The sequence below is a fragment of the Arvicola amphibius genome, chromosome 17 (genome assembly GCF_903992535.2).
Source record: "Arvicola amphibius chromosome 17, mArvAmp1.2, whole genome shotgun sequence".
NCBI classification, from domain to species: domain Eukaryota; kingdom Metazoa; phylum Chordata; class Mammalia; order Rodentia; family Cricetidae; genus Arvicola; species Arvicola amphibius.
Genome location: NC_052063.2, coordinates 39,502,949 through 39,520,768, shown reverse-complemented (window position 1 = coordinate 39,520,768; position 17,820 = coordinate 39,502,949). Strand labels below are relative to the sequence as shown.

Below are 17,820 nucleotides of genomic sequence, written 5' to 3'. Positions count from 1 at the left end.
CTCTTAGCATACACGATCTGCTCCACCCTGTCCATACTCTTGGCTCAAAGAACAGGTAAATAGTTGGTGATTCACACGACTGTGCTCCCAGGACATAGATGGAGCAGCCATAGATAACCATATGCACAACACAGGTAACACACCCACTGTTTACAGAACCCACACCTGGAATGTGATCCGTAGCTGGGGGGGTGGGGGTGGGGGGAACACATTTCGCAACATTAAAAAGCAAACAAACAAATAAAACAAATGTACTCGGAAACAAGTCATAAGAATGTTTCTGCAGCAGGATGAGGGGGGGGGGAAGGATTGGACACATTTCAGGAGAGACAGGGGGTTGGTTCTTAAGTTCTGAGCATTTGTGGGAGGAATAGGTGGCCTCTGGGGGGGGGGGGCAATGTGATTCCTTTGTTTTAGGCAATGGGGCATCGAGTGGAGGATGCCCGCGTAGATAAGCCTGGGAGAGAATGCCCTTATTGGAAAACAGGCTCCATAAAATGCCTTTACCCTTAAGGTTCCACTGCAAACGTGTAAGATGTTTTTAATCTAAAGATCATCCCCGGTTCCTTGTGCTAGGAAATCTAATCCCAACACATGCAGAGTAGAGGAGGAAAAAAAAAATACAAGATGAATAAATTAAATGAAAGGCAACACCGAGGTATAAATAGAAAGTGATGCAGAGCAGCAGACTAAGGTGGGAAATGCAGGAAATGCAACCCAGCAGGGCAGGAAAGCAACATTAAAAGGTGGAGGGAGCAGGAGGCAACCAGAGCAGCGCTTTGGGGGAGGAGAGGCAGAGAAGTAACTAGACAGGCTGGGGCCAGGCAACGCCTGCCACCTTCTTGAGAAACAGCTTCCTCTACCCTCTTAGTGGGAAGACCTTCCAGGCAACGTGGGTCACCCACGTGCCTGTAGTCCCTAAGTACAATGACACTTAAGGCTGGGGCTGCTGGAGATCACACCTATTTCCTGAAGAAACCAATGTGATAAGGTACATGCAAAGCATCAGAAAATGAGACTAGGCCAAAGCAAAAGCCAGAGAGGAAACCGCAAAGAAAAAAACATTTTTTTTAAAAAAAAAAGTTATCTCATTCATATTTCGTCTGAATTTTATCACCGTCGTAATCAGCTTCTGAGGGCTCCTGGTGAGTTTAACTCCAGTTACTCAACCTGTAAACAAATCGTCCCTGTGGCCCCTGGCAGGAAGAGTGGAGACTCCTTTGATGTGGGAAGAGAAAGGAAGGAGTCACCTCCAGGGAGCAGAGGCAGTGAGCTCTGGAATCAAACAGTAAGAAACATCACAGGTCATGTGCCTCAAAGATCTTCCAAAGATTCTAGCAGGCCAGAAGTTACCAATTCTCATCATCCATGAAACACAACTTTTTTTTTTTCATTTTAATTTAAAAAAATTCTTTTCCTTTTAAGAGGGAAACTGTATGTCGCTACTCACCCATTTCCTAGGTCTGCCTCTTGGCCGCTTTTCTCCAATGGCCTCTGCTTTCTGAAAAAAACGAAAAGGAAGTCATGTAGTCTCCTGCCTGACATTATTTACAAGTGCTGGGGGAAAGAGCTTTGCTTCCAGGTAGAATGTTCTGGACTGCAGATGAGGTACCAAGACTGTCTGAACAACCTCTTCTCTTCATCTTTGGTGTGTTTCAATGGCTGCTTCTTCCTCACTGTTGGCTGAATGATAAAGAGGTATCTATGCAACCCCTCACCACAAAGGACTCCCATGGAGTGACCTCCTCTGAGATGCGTGACTAGCTCTTGGGAAATCCCCCTTGCCTTTGTTTCTGATCAGGCAAAAGAAATATTCCCACATCCCATAATTTATGCAAATTAATATTTTACAGCATAGACATTCTTTCAATGGTCAAGACTCTCCAATTACAACTAGCTACAAAAGTTAATATAGACACATTGATTTTAAATAATAAAGCGTTTCTCTCTAGACTGCTATGGAAAGCAAGTCTGTACATATGAAATAATACATAAACACTTTAATAAGAAACAGCAAACATCTACCAACTTCTGGATGGCTAATTTCCTGTTCTCTGCCCAAAACGATCACCTGCTAATCAGTTGCCTGATCTGTTGATAGATAGGTGGGTAGGTAGGTAGATAGATGATAGAAAGATGGATAGATGATAGGTAGGTAGGTAGATAGATAATAAATAGATAGATAAGGAATTTTTAAAAACAGCAAAAAGCATCCCAGAGATGTAAAAATTATTATTAAAGTGGCCATTATTAACAATAACTCTTCACTCAACATGAGTCTGACATGACTCTACTTCCTGTTATTTTCAGAGATTGTTTCATTACTATATTGCATAGAATTTTCTGATATTAGCTATTTATTTCTATTCTAGTTCCAATTTCACATTCGTAATTAGCTTTAGTCACCCCTTACTCCATTCTCTAAGCATGTCAATGCACACACAGACATCTCTCTTCTATAAAAAGCACACGTTTATACTTTTCTGAATAAGGGAATCTGAGTACTTATTGTTTGTGTATAAGAATTATACACAAAAATTATATCCAAGAACTCTCACGGAAGAATCTAGGCAGACTGAGTCAGGACAACTTGTTTGGCAGTGTAGTTTTACCTGAGCTAACAGCCTGTGGGTCTTGATACAGTGATACTAAAATGAGATATTTAAAGCCTGTATTGACAAATAAAACCTTCCTTCCTTTCTTCAACTTATCTAATAAAAGCAGATAAACATAAATGGTAAGATAAATAGATGATTGAGAGAGAGAGAGAGAGATAGTTGGATGGCCGAATAGATAGACAGACAGATAGATAGATATTTAGATAGATATTTAGATAGATAGATAGATAGATAGATAGATAGATAGATAGATAGATAGATAGACGGCAGTTTGATAGATAATAAACAGGCAATCTGATACCTGTATTGCTATCACAATTGTCAGAAGCTCTATATGATTATAATGTTACCTCAAATTTATTAAGCATTAAAAACACTCTGGTCTAACTTGGATACATATGTTACTTTATTCCTTATAGCAGGCTTGTAATAGGAGCATCATGATTTCATTTACTTTGCAGGTGAGTGACTAAATCCTAGATGTGTTAGGTCATACATCATGCCTGTAAGTGATGGGAATGAGATTTGAACCCAGCTCTGTCTGACTTCCAAGCCTCTTCCCAGTACTGGAGAAAGCCCTTGTAACAGAGCCACTGACTTGGCTTGTTTTTGAGAATGAAAAGAAATTCAGTAGCTCATAGCATCTTTCACTGTCAGGATTGGCTGTCGATGTTCCCAGCTTTGTTGGAGGTCAATCAGGGATTTCTTTTTTTTAATTTATTTATTTATTATATATACAATATTCTGTCTGTATGTATGTCTGCAGGCCAGAAGAGGGCACCAGACCTCATTACAGATGGTTGTGAGTCACCATGTGGTTGCCGGGAATTGAACTCAGGACCTTTGGAAGAGCAGGCAATGCTCTTAACCACTGAGCCATCTCTCCAGCCCAACCAGGGATTTCTTTATGGTCAAAGTTAGTGCCCTGCCTCACCTTTAGACACGAGAGCATGGATTTTAAGGTACGTGCAAGCTGGGGATGACCAGAAAAACCACACAATCATTTTTATTGTCCCCTGGAGGGACATGAAGGTGTCATGCTTTAGAAAGCTCAGGTCGGAAGACCTTTCTCAGATAGTCTAGCTCTATGACTGGGCATAGGTCCCTGGAAGCATTGATATTTATTTCCTCTGCCAAGTGGAGATGAGCTCTCCTTTAGAGGAACATCAAGGCATTTGGGACTGCCCTTCCTAAACAAGATCCTCCAAAATGTCTTTTCTTACCTAGCAAGATAGAAGGCTTAAAAGGTAAAGTTTCCCTTCAGGTTAGTCCAGTCCCACAGACAAGTGTGTTTAAGTGTCTCCTTTAGAAGGCAACTTTGAAGGAGTGCCTGGCTGGTATACAGTGCATTAGGATGGCTCACAGACCCAGCGCTCTTGAGTGGATCTTTGGAAGTAACTATAAGATAATTGTACTGAGTTTACCCAGTAATGAATTACAGGAACATGAAACAGAAGTCCTTTCTCATGGGAACTGGGTGGTCCTTGGGCTGGAAAAGAGGCTGCTATTAACCTTGAAGGTAACAGTGCTCTACCAGGGATTTCTGTATAATTCTCACATCCTGGGAGCTCTGATATGACCTGAGTGTATCTGAAATCTCCTGAAGACAAGGAGTTCTCTAAAAAAGGGCTTCTCTGCATTTTCAAGACAGAGAAAACAGATCTCTCCAAGAGAGAGGGGAGAGGAAGCCTTGCAAACCCGATAACTTTTAAATGAGTATCCCATTTACAAAAAGCCCATTGAGAAATAAAATTCATACCATTAACAAAAGGGCACAAGACCGCGATTATCACTTCAGCTTGTTAAAAGTAAACTTGCTCCCTGGTCATAGAGGCTGGTGTCCCATGTAAACTGAAACCCTCTTCTGAGATGACATCTAGAAGCAACAAGCTGGCTGCACTGTGTGGTCCCTATCTGGGAGGCTTGATTGTTCTTTAAAACCCACATTACTGAACCACTCTGATCAAACTTCACAAAGTCTGCAAAACAAGCTGGGGTTTTCTTGTGTAAACGAGGTTTGCTCCAGGATTTTCAGATACTGGAAAACTGGTTTTAACAGTCTTTGTGTGTTTGCGCGAGTGTGTGTGTGTGTGTGTTCAATGCTCTTTGGGGCATTGTCTTTTAGAGAAGGAAAACAAAACATGGAGAGTATTTTTTTAAGACATCAATGTACACAAAACTGTAAAAGCGAATGTTTGCCTGCCTTGCCTTTGCTGGGATCGACTTTGGTTCTGCAAACCAAGACCTATCTAGTTCTAAGTGTTTTTTGCTTTTATAGAGGGCTGCAGGGAGAACCAGTAGGTTTTCTGCCTTTGTGAAAACTGAAATTTCAGACTTTTGCCAGCACCATGACACAAGTGTCCACACCCCTCACGCCACAGCTGACTCAAGCTTTCTTCCTCTGCGCTTTCCATTAGATTCTGTCTGCCTTTGTAAAGTGCCTCATTCAGAATTGTTGTCCTAGACTTTAGATGTTTAGAAGCAGCTTCATGAAAATGTGTGTGTGTGTGGGGGGGGGGTGATGCTACAGAGAAGATACACTTCTTCCTTTAAAAAGTGCTGGGTAGTCGAAGTTTGTGAGTATATTCCGTATTTTAAAACACTTAAAAAGGAAATTTAGCCTGTGAACATCTTCCTTGAATTTGGAAAGGGTAAACAGATACATTAGAGGTGGTATCCACTACCAATTTGGGAAAAGAAGAAAAAAAAGCAAGGGATAAAAGAAAGGAGGAAGGGGGAGGGAGAATAGAGACAGTGGGGAGGGAAGAGCCTGGGAGCTGAGAAGCTTTGGTGCTTTGTTTCCCCATTACCATCAGAAGTTTGGTAGATCTTCAAAACCGTCTCTGGTAGTCCTTTCATTTGACAAAAAAGAATACATTTGGATTATTACAGTCCCCAAACTTTGTGGATTATTGGAGGGCCCAAAGTCTCTGCGTATTCCTGGCAGAAGACACACATTTCTCTGCCCTCATGTCTTAGAGAGAGCTGCACTTCAAGTTACCCCCACTTTTAACCCCGTCTGTATCTCAAGTCATTGAGGAAGATGACAGACACCAGCCTTGTGGTTGGTAGTATACAACACACTGGTCAGCCCCCAGAGTGAGAACCGATGAGGGTTGGAGGAGTTGAACACTGGGCATGTGTCTGTCTGCAGTTGTGAATCAGAGTTATCTTTTGTGCAGACCACAGCAAGAATTAAAGAAGGAATCTATTTGCGAAGGGCTGGGCAAGACTGCAGTGTGGCACAGACAGATGTACTACCACTGCACTGTGCTCAACACCGCCCTCGGCCCTCGCCGAGAGTCCCTGCTGTCTGCAGCTCTCACGGTGACAGCTCCTCCTCTCCACTTTGTGGGAGACTCTGTGCCCACCTTCCCAGGGAGCAGACCTTCAGCTCAGCCTAATGTCAAGACGTTTTCTTTGCTAGGATAGTCTCAGATATAAAACAGAATGGGCATAGGCAAGGTGTGAGAAGAAGAAAGTTTTTTTTAAGACCAAGGAAATAAAGTTTTAAAAAGAAGGCTCTTTAGGATACTGAGTAAGAGCAAAATATTTTCAGTATTCCTATATTCCTATTAAGACATGAACAGGAGCAGGGCAGGGGCTGGGACCTAAGAGACTAATCCAAGGCTAACTTCGGGTCAAGCTTAGACATTTAGATAGCTATTCAATTTTTACAATTATGAATGTTCTCATCTTGTTTTTGTGTTGTAGTGGGCGTTACCTACAAGCCAGACATCCCAACTTCAAACCAGGAGGTGTGTGAGCACAGAAAAAGAACTAGGGATTCCAACTGCATGGGTTGGTTTCATATATTTGTATTTTGAATTGTTTAAAAGACTAACCCCTGTTTGAACCCAACAGTTTGCAGAAATACAAGAGTATATGAAACATAAGGATATCCAATCAAAATCTAGAAACATAATTTCACCCAGCTTCTCTCAAAATAAAAAACAAAAAAACAAAAGCCAAAACCATAAGCAGTGTAAGCCAAAAGTCATTGGAATTGAATTCAACTGGACCAATCATTTGGATAAACATCGAGTAAATTCTCATTTCACCATTTTGATAACCCAGTTCTGGATTTCCCAAGGTTATGTGCAACCATTTTTAGTCTTGAAAAGATGCTACGATTTGCTCACATATCATATTTTCAGTGCGAAATAGAAGAACAAGCCCTCATCTGTTGCAGCTCACACTCGGTTATCCAAGGAAACCCTTAACGTGAGTTCTCCTGTCAATACTTTTGCACATGTCCGCTTCTACACACATATGCAGTAAGTTAAGACCAAGGACAACGTTTTGGAAGAGTTCTTGTGTTCAGGGCTGGAGACTTTCCCACTCTAAAGTGTCTCCCTACCTCTTTTGCAATCAGATAAAATAGCAATAATGTAGGGGTCCAGAGGAAAGGCTGGGGGTGTGGCTCAGTGGTAAGGCACTGTCCTAGGATGTGCATGGTCCTGGACTTCATTTCCAGCACTAAAGATAAACAAATGAATAATAGAATATGCCATTCAAAGTTGTTCTGTGTGTTAGAGCCATAAAAATAAATATAAACGAGTTTAAAAATATTGCTGCTTCTCTGTTCCCCTTTTTCTAATGGTTAACTGAGCACAGATGCTCAACTTAGTGTCAGGGGTTCTGAATTTCGGTTTCCACCCTCGTGTAAGCTGTGTGGTTCTCAGGGGAACTCTGGAAACTGTAAAAGAAATAAATAATAAAAGTCAACTCGCAAGACAAGATAGGTTTGAATGACTTAACCAGCATAAAATGCTCTTCCTCACCCACCTACTCTCCACAAAGAACTGAAATGCAATAGGATCCCAGGCAGGGACATTCAGATCTGTTAAGACCCTGAGACAGGAATGAGCCAAGGATATATAGGTCAACTGAAGTAAGGGGAGCTTAGGAGGAAAAAGTCAAGAGTTCAGAGGGCTGGTAGTTTCCGGGGACTGGGCGATGGTGGTACGCTCCTTTAATCCCAGCACTCGGGAGGCAGAGGCAGGAGGATCTTTGTGAGTGCGAGGCCAGCCTGGTCTACAAGAGCTAGCTCCAGGACAGGCTCCAAAAGCTACAGAGACACCCTGTCTTGAAAAAACAACAAAACAAAACAAAAAAACCCAAAAAAACCAATCCTGATGGATCTGAATCTCCCCTCTTTGCATCATGACCTCGGCTGACTTGATGACACTGTCATATGGTATTAACATCTGCATTCAGGCTTTTCCACCCCAGGCAAAGTGAAGTTTAAAAAATACCAACTTCTAATACCAAGAAAGTGGAGGCAGCAGTTGCACCTTCTTCCATGACACAGTCTTAGGGGTACTCTCTAGAGGCCTGCACCCTTCCTCCATGACACAGTCTTAGGGGAACTCTGCTAGAGCCCTGAATCTCACACAAGAGCTTCCCACCTATTAGCACACAGAAAGGTGCTAATTAAATAACACTAGCACTGTAGAAACTACAGGCTAGAACTTTATGATCACCCCCAATGTCATCTTTGAGGGAGTCAACAAAGGGTGCCTTTGGGCCTTCCATGCTCAAAAGAAAATCCTGTCCTCACCCAGCAACCAGACTCCGCAGTTAATATGAAATGGTAATTAAGACCCACCTCTCTTCTTTATTCCTAAAATATCTGTGATTAATGTTAGTAAAATTTTATGAGGAAAAAACCCGCATCAGTTCCAAAAATGCAAATGATGTGGAATATGACTTGATCTACAGAGTACCCAGGTAACCTCAGGGCTTGTTTATGTTGTATATGAAGATGAAAAGACATGTTTATTCTGAATGCATTATTCAAAGTGTTCACTGTCATTCTGTGCTCTGTCCCCTAGTCTGGCCATTATACTTCCAGCGAAAGGCAGGGGTAAGCAAAACTCTAACGTTATGAAATGGGGGTACCTCCTGCTTGAAATCTTATTAAAATTTAACCCAACCTCAGAAAACACTCACCCCTACAAGCACCTGAACGAGACCCACTTTGAAACTTGAAGATCAATCTGCTTGTGACCTGAAGCAGAGGACTTTAGTGCCAGCCCCTCCAGTTTTCTCTCCTAATTAAAAAGAATCAACAAAACCCTAAACATAAGGGAGAGGATGCCTTCCTGTCCCCAAGCAAGCAAAATGGGAAAATATAGAGCATCTCCAGTAAACCCAGCCAGTAGAGGAAACCAAAGCACAACACAAAGATCAGAAGGTAGCCAATCAGAGGTATTCCTTGACCTAAAAACAAAAGAATGTGACGGTAAAGGCACACACTTGTATCCTCAGATAAATCACTTACTCTAGAAGGTGGCAACTTCTGATTTCTTTTTATTAAGGCTGCACTCAGACTGGAGGAGTTCCCAGGAAAGACTATTATGGACACACAAGGGTTATCCATGAAATTAGTTCTGATGGAAGAATAATTATCTTCTCTTCCATAAATTCTAAACACGACAAATTGCTTCTTTATAAAATTGTTTCTTGTACCTATTGCACAAATCGACTTCCTATTGCAATTTAAAGGAGAGTTATATTAGTAGTTGTTCATCCACCTGGTCTTGCAACATTCTGCATGTATTGTCAAGTTTCTCACTGCTAATTTCCTAATGAGCAGTTTTGTTTTTAGGTGCCCCAAGGCCAGTTGCTCAGCCCAAGCATAAACTGAAGTTTAAAGAAAAGGAAAAAGTTCAAAGCAGCAAGAAAAATTTAAACAGCATTGTGAGGACTCTAGGGTGCATTGCATCTCCTCAAGTACCTGCCAGGTGTGTGTGTGTGTGTGTGTGTGTGTGTGTGTGTGTGTGTGTAGAGAGAGATTTCCAGAGTGCAGAAAAATATTCACTTCACTAATTATATTGAAGGCTTTCACATGTGTTCAGCTCCGTCTAATAGGGTATTTTTCATCTAGCATGTTTTCAACTGTATAACTCTTTCTGAAAAGGTTTTCAGTTCCAAAATCATAATGAGCATAAGTCTTGTTAGAATACAATAAAATACACAGTTAATAACCTAACCATATGTGTGAAGGCATAGGAACACCCTCCATAAAAACTGATTTTTAAAAGTGAAACCCCTTTCACTTTTATCCGCCCCAGGAATGATTTATCACGTCCTCACTCAAGTGAAGCATTAATTTATACAATTGAAGAAAAGTAATAGTCGCGTTCTAAGCTAGTGCATTTATTCACTTTTATTAAAAGAGGAACATTTGTAATGGAATTATACGCAATAATTATACCTTGAAGAATAAAAGAGCTCAGAAAATGTCTTCTTGTGGGGGGGAGGGGGGCTGTTTGTATTTTAGTGATTAAACAAGTGTGTGTTACCCAAGGAGAATTTCAGAAAGAGGATAGCCTAGCGGGCCATCTGCAGATGTTGTGACTGAATAACCAAACATGCTTGGGAATGGATAAGCTCTCTGTTGTTGTTGTTTTGTTTTACGTATTAAATCGGGCACGCGTCTTAACTTTCCGTTTGTCCACACAGATACTCTTAGCCCAAAGTGAGGGGAGCATGAAGGGACCATTTCCACCTAGTCACCCAAGAGAAAACGCCACACCCTGTGACATTAAGATGACAGCCCACCTTCCTTTCTATAATATCTGCGGAATCATTGACTTATGGTGAACTTCAAAGACTTCTTGAATGATCTTATGATGAAGCATCTTAGGAGTGATTACATCATATTTTAAGTATCTGCTGAGGCTACCAAGACACTCCTGGGCTGCCCCTGAAAGCAGAAGCACCACAGAAACACAACACAGAATCACTTGGTTTTGTTTGTTTTGAAGCCCATTTTAGTTCATTTATGAATAAAAGGCAGAGAAGGCACCCTTCCGCCTGAGTGTGAATCATTACTTAAATAGCAAGGTTATTTAGAGACACTTGAGGGTTAATTGGTTAAATACTGACTACAAATCTGAACTTTACAACACAGTTAATTCAAGTATTAGAGAAATCTGCTCTTTCAACTCTGTTCAAAAGTGTTAAAATAAAACAACCGGAAGTCATAATTACTTCCTCAGTGGCTTTTATACCTCACTGGTTGCTATGACAGGGTACATCACTGAGCATCATCACAGACAACATGGTTAGTGGCTGCACTCACACACAGAATACTAATTCCCCAAAGATGAGCGGAGCCACCTTAAACAAATGCTGTATGTTTGAATCTACTGAAAATACATGTGGGGATTTATTTCTGATATTTGAGTCATTAGTTTTAACTACAACGCACACTCACAAGTAAGACACAAACTATTTTCAGGTCAAGACAGAGAGTGACAGCATCTCCATCACCCCTCCACACAGCGTTGCTGTGGGCACTTCCTCTTTGGTAGCACACACAACCAACATGAAATTATTTTAAAGGTTCAACTTCAAATCTGTTTAAAACAAGACAAAAACAAATGTCGACCCTAATTGTGTTCTACCCCAAAATATTAAATAAGGCAAATATTGGTTTTTAAACTTCTTGTGGTCTGAGAGCATAACACTTTGGGAGAAACTTTCTTGACAATATTATCTTGCATGTTTGTCCCAAACAGTATACTTGATCACATTTAAAGCTGTAGAATTCATGAAACTTTTTTCCAGTAACCCATAATTGGATTTTTCTCTTTAATTAACATCTATTTGGCAAAGTACTTAGCTTTAATAAGGAGACTGGGTTTCCAGTTATCATGTAAATAAGCCCTGAATAAATTAATCTCAGTTCTATTTTTTTTTTCCTTAGGAAATTACAGGAACATCATCACCAGTCAAAATCTCTAGCTTTGATTTATTATGAACTCGTTTGCCATTGGTGTATAAATATTAACGGTATCATTTCCACCCCAACCTACCCAGCCCCTTCCCCCACTCCACCCCTAGCATCCTGGTCTCCCCAGCCCTTGAGATGTATGATTTGATGGCTCTTTTTGTTTGTCTAAAATCATTGTATCTCCAGGGAACTTTTAAAATAAGCATCAACACAGAAAAAAGAAAGAAAGAAAGAAAGAAAGAAAGAAAGAAAGAAAGAAAGAAAGAAGAAAGAAAGGAAAAGAAAAAGGGTTAAGACCCAATCTAGCAAATCTAGAAATGACATCGTGGATTGCTCAGCCAGAACCAATCCTGGTGTGTGGATTTAGACTGGGAAAATTACAGGGAGGTCATCGGCAACACTGGGAAAGCTTCCGCTCGAATTTCTCACCTTCTGAGCTGCTTTAGATGGACTCTTGTTTTTGCTGCCTTTGGGTCTTCCCCTGGGTCTCTTAGGAGAGGGCTCACAGGTCGGCTCCTAAGGGTAGGGAGGAAAGAAAAGTTGTTGTGGCTAAGACCGGCTGAAAGAGACTGACCCTGGCTCTGACTCTGTTTTCTGTCTGTGCTGCTTAACCAGCCTGCTGGAAGTCATTCAGTCCATGCATAGTTGGATGATGGTGGCATAGCGTTGCAAAAGAGGGTGGGGGGGGGCGGTGATGGGATAACCATAGTTCGAATCCCAGTGTTCAGAGGAAACTGCTTTACATGTGAAGAAAAAAACTGGACAATATTTCAAAATCAAAATTATAGCAAAGCCCAAAAAAAGTCGCATGTTCTGGAAAGTCACGTGTTTTTAAGATACAAAGTTTACATGGCCGTGCACTTGGTAACTCACAGAAATAATAAACATTTTATAGGACTACCACTACCCATTCTACCGGGATTTCAAACAACAGAAATAGAACCCAGCATCATAGCTAGCTGGAAAGATAGATAAAGAGACGAAAAGGATGGCATGTAATCACTTCTACAGACCTGTGTTTCTTGTGGTTTAGGACTGAACCCACACATTCTGAGTGCAATATTGGAGCGATTATCCAAACTGTTCAGATCAGAATAATTCCATACCTCCTAAAAATTTCCAAATAATTATGGCAAATCTGAGGTGGGAGGTTTTGCTTGAATTATCTAGATAATTGCTTCAATTCTCCACTTCCTTTTGGAGAGACAGGCATAGTCTCCCGTCGAAATTTAAATATCTTTTTACAAAAATAAACATGTTGTCTCCAAATTTTTTTAAAAAGAAAGTCTTTGTGGGGTGGGCTGGAAAGAAAACGGGGGGGGGGGTGGGAGATGGGAGAGGAATGTAAGTATCTTGGAAGGAGCAACTGAAAAGCCAGGTCACCAGGTATATCAACGCTTTCCTTTATTGGGTGCCAGGCTAAGTAGCCAATACTCAAGCAGTTAAAAAAAAAAAAAACGTGATGATTGATACTCCGGGGACGCTGAACGTCTCTCCAGGGTGAATCATCTCCTCTCATTTCATTCAGATTGGGTGCTTAAAGGAAACTAATTACAACTCATGAAAGTTCCCAATGGAAGTTCGCGTGGGGGAAAGTTTCTTGGAAACGTTCATTAGATACTCGCGCCAGTGGGCACTTAGAGCAATCACATCGGAAACACATTTTTCTTTGTGAGTTCGGCCTTTACTCAAAGGTAAAAGCTCCCAGTCACCTCCGGATCCCCTTGCGTTTTCTTTTAGATTTTTTTTTTAAATTGGGGGGAGGTGCGATTAGCAGAATTTGTTAAAGCTGGGTGACTGGTGGAAGCAGGAGAGTAGAGCGGAGACTTCCTTGGAGGTGTAAAACAGGCTCCAAAAGCACACTAAAGTGTCGCTAAGGGCAGAGCGGGAAAACTCGGAGGCCTCTAGATTGGCTTGTTTCCTTTGATGATTTAAAAAAGGTACACCCCTCGTTTTTTCTAAAACACCCTGGCATTCACTCATCGATTTCCTACCTAGCGCCCGGGGGCAATTTGGGACTTTAGGATTATTTTCTAACTTTCTTTTTGCCTGAGGGAAGCGATTTAAGGTAAAAGAAGAAAAGAGAAGTTTAAAAGGCCAGGAAGCGGAGTTTAACTGGGCGCTGCGCACAGCTCTGCAATAGCCGGCTGCACGCTTAATTGGTTGCATCCGCAGACAAAACCCTCCACTCCGCGGGGTCCTGGGTGCCCCTCAACCGTCCCCTCCCAGCCCCCAGCCATTCACCCAGGAGGACACTAAACTTCAGCTGCTCTGAAGCGCCGGAGCCAGGAGCCAGGGCTTGGCTCTAGGCGGGGAAGCAACCGTAGCTACCGTGCACTCTCTAGGACTCTTCTTCCAAAGCTCCTTGGAAGAAGCGTGTTTCCCGGTGGCGCGAGGATCTGAGATTCCCGGGCTCCCTTACCCGCCTGCTCCCGCGGCTGCAGCCCGGCTAGCATTTAAAGACCCCAAGTAGGCAGTCGGCTCACGTTCTTTGTCGGGACGGCGCGAGCCTTGAGCCACGGAGTGTGGGGAGGACACCGAGGGGGCGGCCGAAGCGCGCCAGCCTCCTGCGGTCGGGCAGCCCCGAGAATCTGCAGAAAGCCGCGGATCCTCCGACCCACCGAGTCCCGACCCTCCTGAACGCCCCAGTCCCCGGCAAGCCCTCTCCCTGAACGGTTGCAAAAGCGGCTGACAAAGCAATGCTTTTTAGTCTGTGGGACCCCAGAAACTCACTGTCCCCTAGCCACGCCGCGCCGCTCCGGGACTGCGCACAATAGCGAAAGTCCCGGTATGCGCCTCGCGCGACCCCACCTCCCGCCGGGTGACTACGGAGGCCAGAGGACCTCCGCCTCCTGCAGCCGTGGGGCGCAGGCACTCGCCGGTGGGGAAATCGGTCTCCCGCCCACCTACACCCTGGGGCTGGTGGGCAACCTTGCACCGCCCTGGTCGCTGCGCTCCCGCGCTCTGATCGCCCGGCTTGTCGCGGGGCCCCGGGGCAGAGGCGTCGCGGGTGGGCTGAGTGGCCCCTCCGCGCCGGCGTACTGACTTGCTGCTGCTTCCTGGGTCGGCCGCGTCCTCGCTTCTGTGGCGCCGGGGCGGCAGGTTGTCCCTGGGCTGAAGTGGACGGCTGCCCGGCGCCTTCACCGCGTGCGCTCATCCTGCCTCCCGCCGCCGCTACCGCTGCCTCCGCCGCTACCGCCGCTGCACCCGCTCGCCCTCCGCCGCCCCGGATCCGCCCAGCACCTTTCGGGAGACGGGATGGAGAGGGCTGGAGAAGGCAGGGGGGACGAGAGCTGGCGGAGCTGGCGGAGCTGGCGGAGCTGGCGCGCGCCGAGGGCTGCTGCTTAGGCTGCCGCTGCTGCCACCATCAACACCGGACGTCCAGCGGCTGCCAAAAAAGAGAGAGAGGGGAGGAGGAGGAGAGGAGGAGGAGGCGCTGCGGGCGGTGGGTGGCGGAGGTGGAGGTGGAGGTGGAGGTAGTGAGAGGAGGCGGGAAACGAAGGAGAGGGAGAGTTGAAGGTGGAGAGAGCTCCTCTCTCCGCTAAGGATCGGGAGTTATGGGCACTGGGAACGCTGGCGGCAGCTTGGAAAGGGAGACTTGTAGTGAATTGTGTCTCTTGCAATGTTAGGCGGGGAAAGAATTCCTCCTCCTCTCCCGAGAGAGAGAGAGAGAGAGAGAGAGAGAGAGAGAGAGAGAGAGAGAGAGAGAGAGAGAGAGAGAGAGAGAGAGAGAGAGAGAGAGAGAGAGAACTGGGGGTAGACAGAGAGAGGCAGAGACAGAGAGACAGACTGACTCTTGTGCCGTCGGAAAGCAGGGAGAGAATGGGAAGGTTCTGCCGGGACGTGTAGGGTGCACAGCTCAACTCTAGCAAGAAACAGAGCAGTGGGTGGCACCGCGCCTCCTCGGGTGGCGGGGGCAGGCGGCAGCACTGCAGTGTCGTGGAGAAAAAAGCTGCTGGCCGAGGCTGGAGCTGAAAGTTTGTTGAGTTCCTGAACGGGATTAAAGGGGGATGCGTGTGAGTGCGTGAGTGTATGTATGTGTACGTTTGTGTGTGTGTGTGTGTGTGTGTGTGTGTGTGTGTGTGCGCGCGCGCGCGCGCACGCGCGCTTGCGGAGGGGGTGGCTGGGGGGGGCTGCCCACCTCTGATCGTGGGCGGATAAAGGGGAGGGGGCTGTAGGAGAAGCAAGAGGAGAGGGGAGGCCGGGCGGACCGCCGAGCCGAGGCGCCTGGCCGCCCGCCAGAGGCAGCGTTCGAAACACAACTGCCTTGGCGGCGGCGGCGCCCGAGTGCCACCCGGAGCCCCGGCTCACGTGCTCCCGCCGGCGGTGGGGTTAAAGAGGCAGGGCCTAGGCTCTCCAGCCCAGCTCGCCGCCGGTCTAGTCCCTCTTGCCGTCCTAGGTCACCCCTGGTCCTAGGAAGTTGAGAGAAAACGACTGTCTCAAAGCCACCTTAGAAAGCATGACCACTACCTGCGCTTGCACCGAAAGGAGCCAGAAGGTGGCCGGAAGCATTCAGGGCCAACCGCCGCCGCCTTCTATTTTAGCCCCGAGAAAGGGCAGCCAAAGAGTCGGAGCGCGCCTCTCCAGACCCTCGCTCGGTTGAGAGGTGCCCTCACCCCAGAGCACGCGGGCCGGTGCACAACACAGCATGCACAAAGATACATGCACCCACGCGTATGACCGCATGCACATTTGCACACAGATGCACGTGCACACATACACATTCCACTGGTAAACTCACACGCTAACAAACGCGTGCTTACACACACTGCCTGGCACACAGAAGGCCGGCCCAGCAAGCACATTTGCAACAAATACACACACTTGCACACTGCACAGAGGAACACGGAGCGCGCCAACTTCTTCATAGGGCTTTTCATTTCTCCGGGAATGACTGCTGGGACTGGCGCTGCACACCCGTCTTCGGACGTCCACAGTGTATAGGGGGGCCTTAGTGATTCTTTCCCCTACAACTGCACCAATCGCCTAACTCTTCCTTCAGCTTACCTTCATTTAACCTTCTCCCTCAGAATTCCTTTCTGCCAAGTCCTAATTTTATAGCCTGGGCTGTTTCTGGGTTATGTGAACACCATCATGACCACAGTCAGTTTTTAAAAGGTGGAGAATGTTCTCAAATGTATCTCTTTTTCATCCTTGAATAACACAAAACTGAAAGGAAAAAAAAAATCTTAGGTTCAGATTTTCACACATCACGCCCAAAATTGTCTTGGATCGACTCCAAAATAAAAATGATCACCCAGTGAAGAATTGTTTTTCTTGCAAAGATACAGACCACCGTGGAATAAAAACGCCTATTCTGGAGCCATAAACGAGGAGCCAGACTCTGCCACGTTCCGCTGTACTTGAGGCCCGTGTAAATGTCTGCCCGGGTGCGACACAGCTGATTGGTCGGCGTTGCCGTTTTAAATCCATTTCTAGCTGCCCTTTTCAGAGTTGGGACACTTCTCTGTATGTTGAGTGCTCTGCAGGAACCCAGGGCTGCTGGTGGGTCTGGGAACGCTTAGCTCTGGAGGAGAGGAAAAGCCCCCTCCCTCCAGATGGAGCCCAGTCACTGAATAACGAGGGAAGGGGTCTAACAGGCACCAAAGGTTTTGTTAGGGCTTGGCTGAAAGATGGTATCTTCATCAAAGGGACTGAAATTTCACCTTCTAACAAGTGCAGTGACATTTCCTAACTGCCAAGTTTGTGTGTGTGTGTGTGTGTGTGAGTGTGTTGGCATTCTTACACTTTGGTGCGTCCATCTTACATTTGTGAATAAAACGGGCTTCTGGTTTTATTCTTGTTTGGTTGCGTTTTGCCAGAAGGACAGACAGATAAAGTTCTGGGGATAGATTTAGGCAGAAGTCACCATGATTTCAGCCAGCTAATTTTATACTGGGAATCCCATTATCTCCCTGAATTTTTCTGTGTTTGTTTAGTGCATAGGAGAAATTTCAACTTGTGTGTGCCGGGGGCAGAGGGTGTGTTGTAGGTGTGTGGAACTTTTTTTCTTTACCCTAAAATCTAAGAGAAACACATAAATGTTGAGAAATCCAGCCAATTGTTTTCGTTCCATTTTGTTCTCAGACTTGAACCCTTGCATTCACAGAGACAAGTACAGAAAGAAGTTTGGTGTTAGGTTTTATCTAAGTTACCCTTACACATTGTCATCCTTTGGTGTCTATAATCCTTTCAAGTCGCTGGGTTGTTTTTTGTTTGTTTTTGTTTATTTGCAGGCAAAGCATAAAATTTTGTTTTGTTTTTAAAATTACCTATACTTTTATTATTGAAGTATTATCGTTATCTGGTCTTTTAATTAAACTTAATGATTATATTTTCTCTTTAGGGAAACATTTTCCTGCTCACATTTGAGAAGTTTAATTCCCAGATTTAAGTTTCTCAATCACTCATTCCCTCTTCTATATCTTGCTATGTAGTATTCCTTCATCGCAGGTT

General features: G+C 44.8%; 1 protein-coding gene across 1 annotated transcript; it reads right to left on the bottom strand.

The window, feature by feature from the left end:
• Positions 1-1,161: 1,161 nt before the first annotated feature.
• Positions 1,162-14,521, bottom strand: Hmga2 (high mobility group AT-hook 2). Its single transcript, XM_042054247.1, has 4 exons — positions 14,411-14,521; positions 11,794-11,880; positions 1,451-1,501; positions 1,162-1,275 (listed from the first exon to the last, which is right to left on the bottom strand). The coding sequence occupies exons 1-4, from the start codon at positions 14,519-14,521 to the stop codon at positions 1,162-1,164; spliced, it is 363 nt and encodes a 120-aa protein (XP_041910181.1).
• Positions 14,522-17,820: the final 3,299 nt, after the last annotated feature.

What these genes read in the sequence shown, in the direction of transcription:
- Hmga2 (XM_042054247.1), bottom strand. Translation starts at nt 14,521, where the DNA reads ATGAGCGCACGCGGTGAAGGCGCCGGGCAGCCGTCCACTTCAGCCCAG. An exon ending in CATCTAAAGCAGCTCAGAAG is followed by an intron (nt 1,502 to 11,793) that starts GTGAGAAATTCG and finishes CGTTTTTTTCAG; the next exon opens with AAAGCAGAGGCCATTGGAGA. An exon ending in GAGGCAGACCTAGGAAATGG is followed by an intron (nt 1,276 to 1,450) that starts GTGAGTAGCGAC and finishes GTTTGATTCCAG; the next exon opens with AGCTCACTGCCTCTGCTCCC.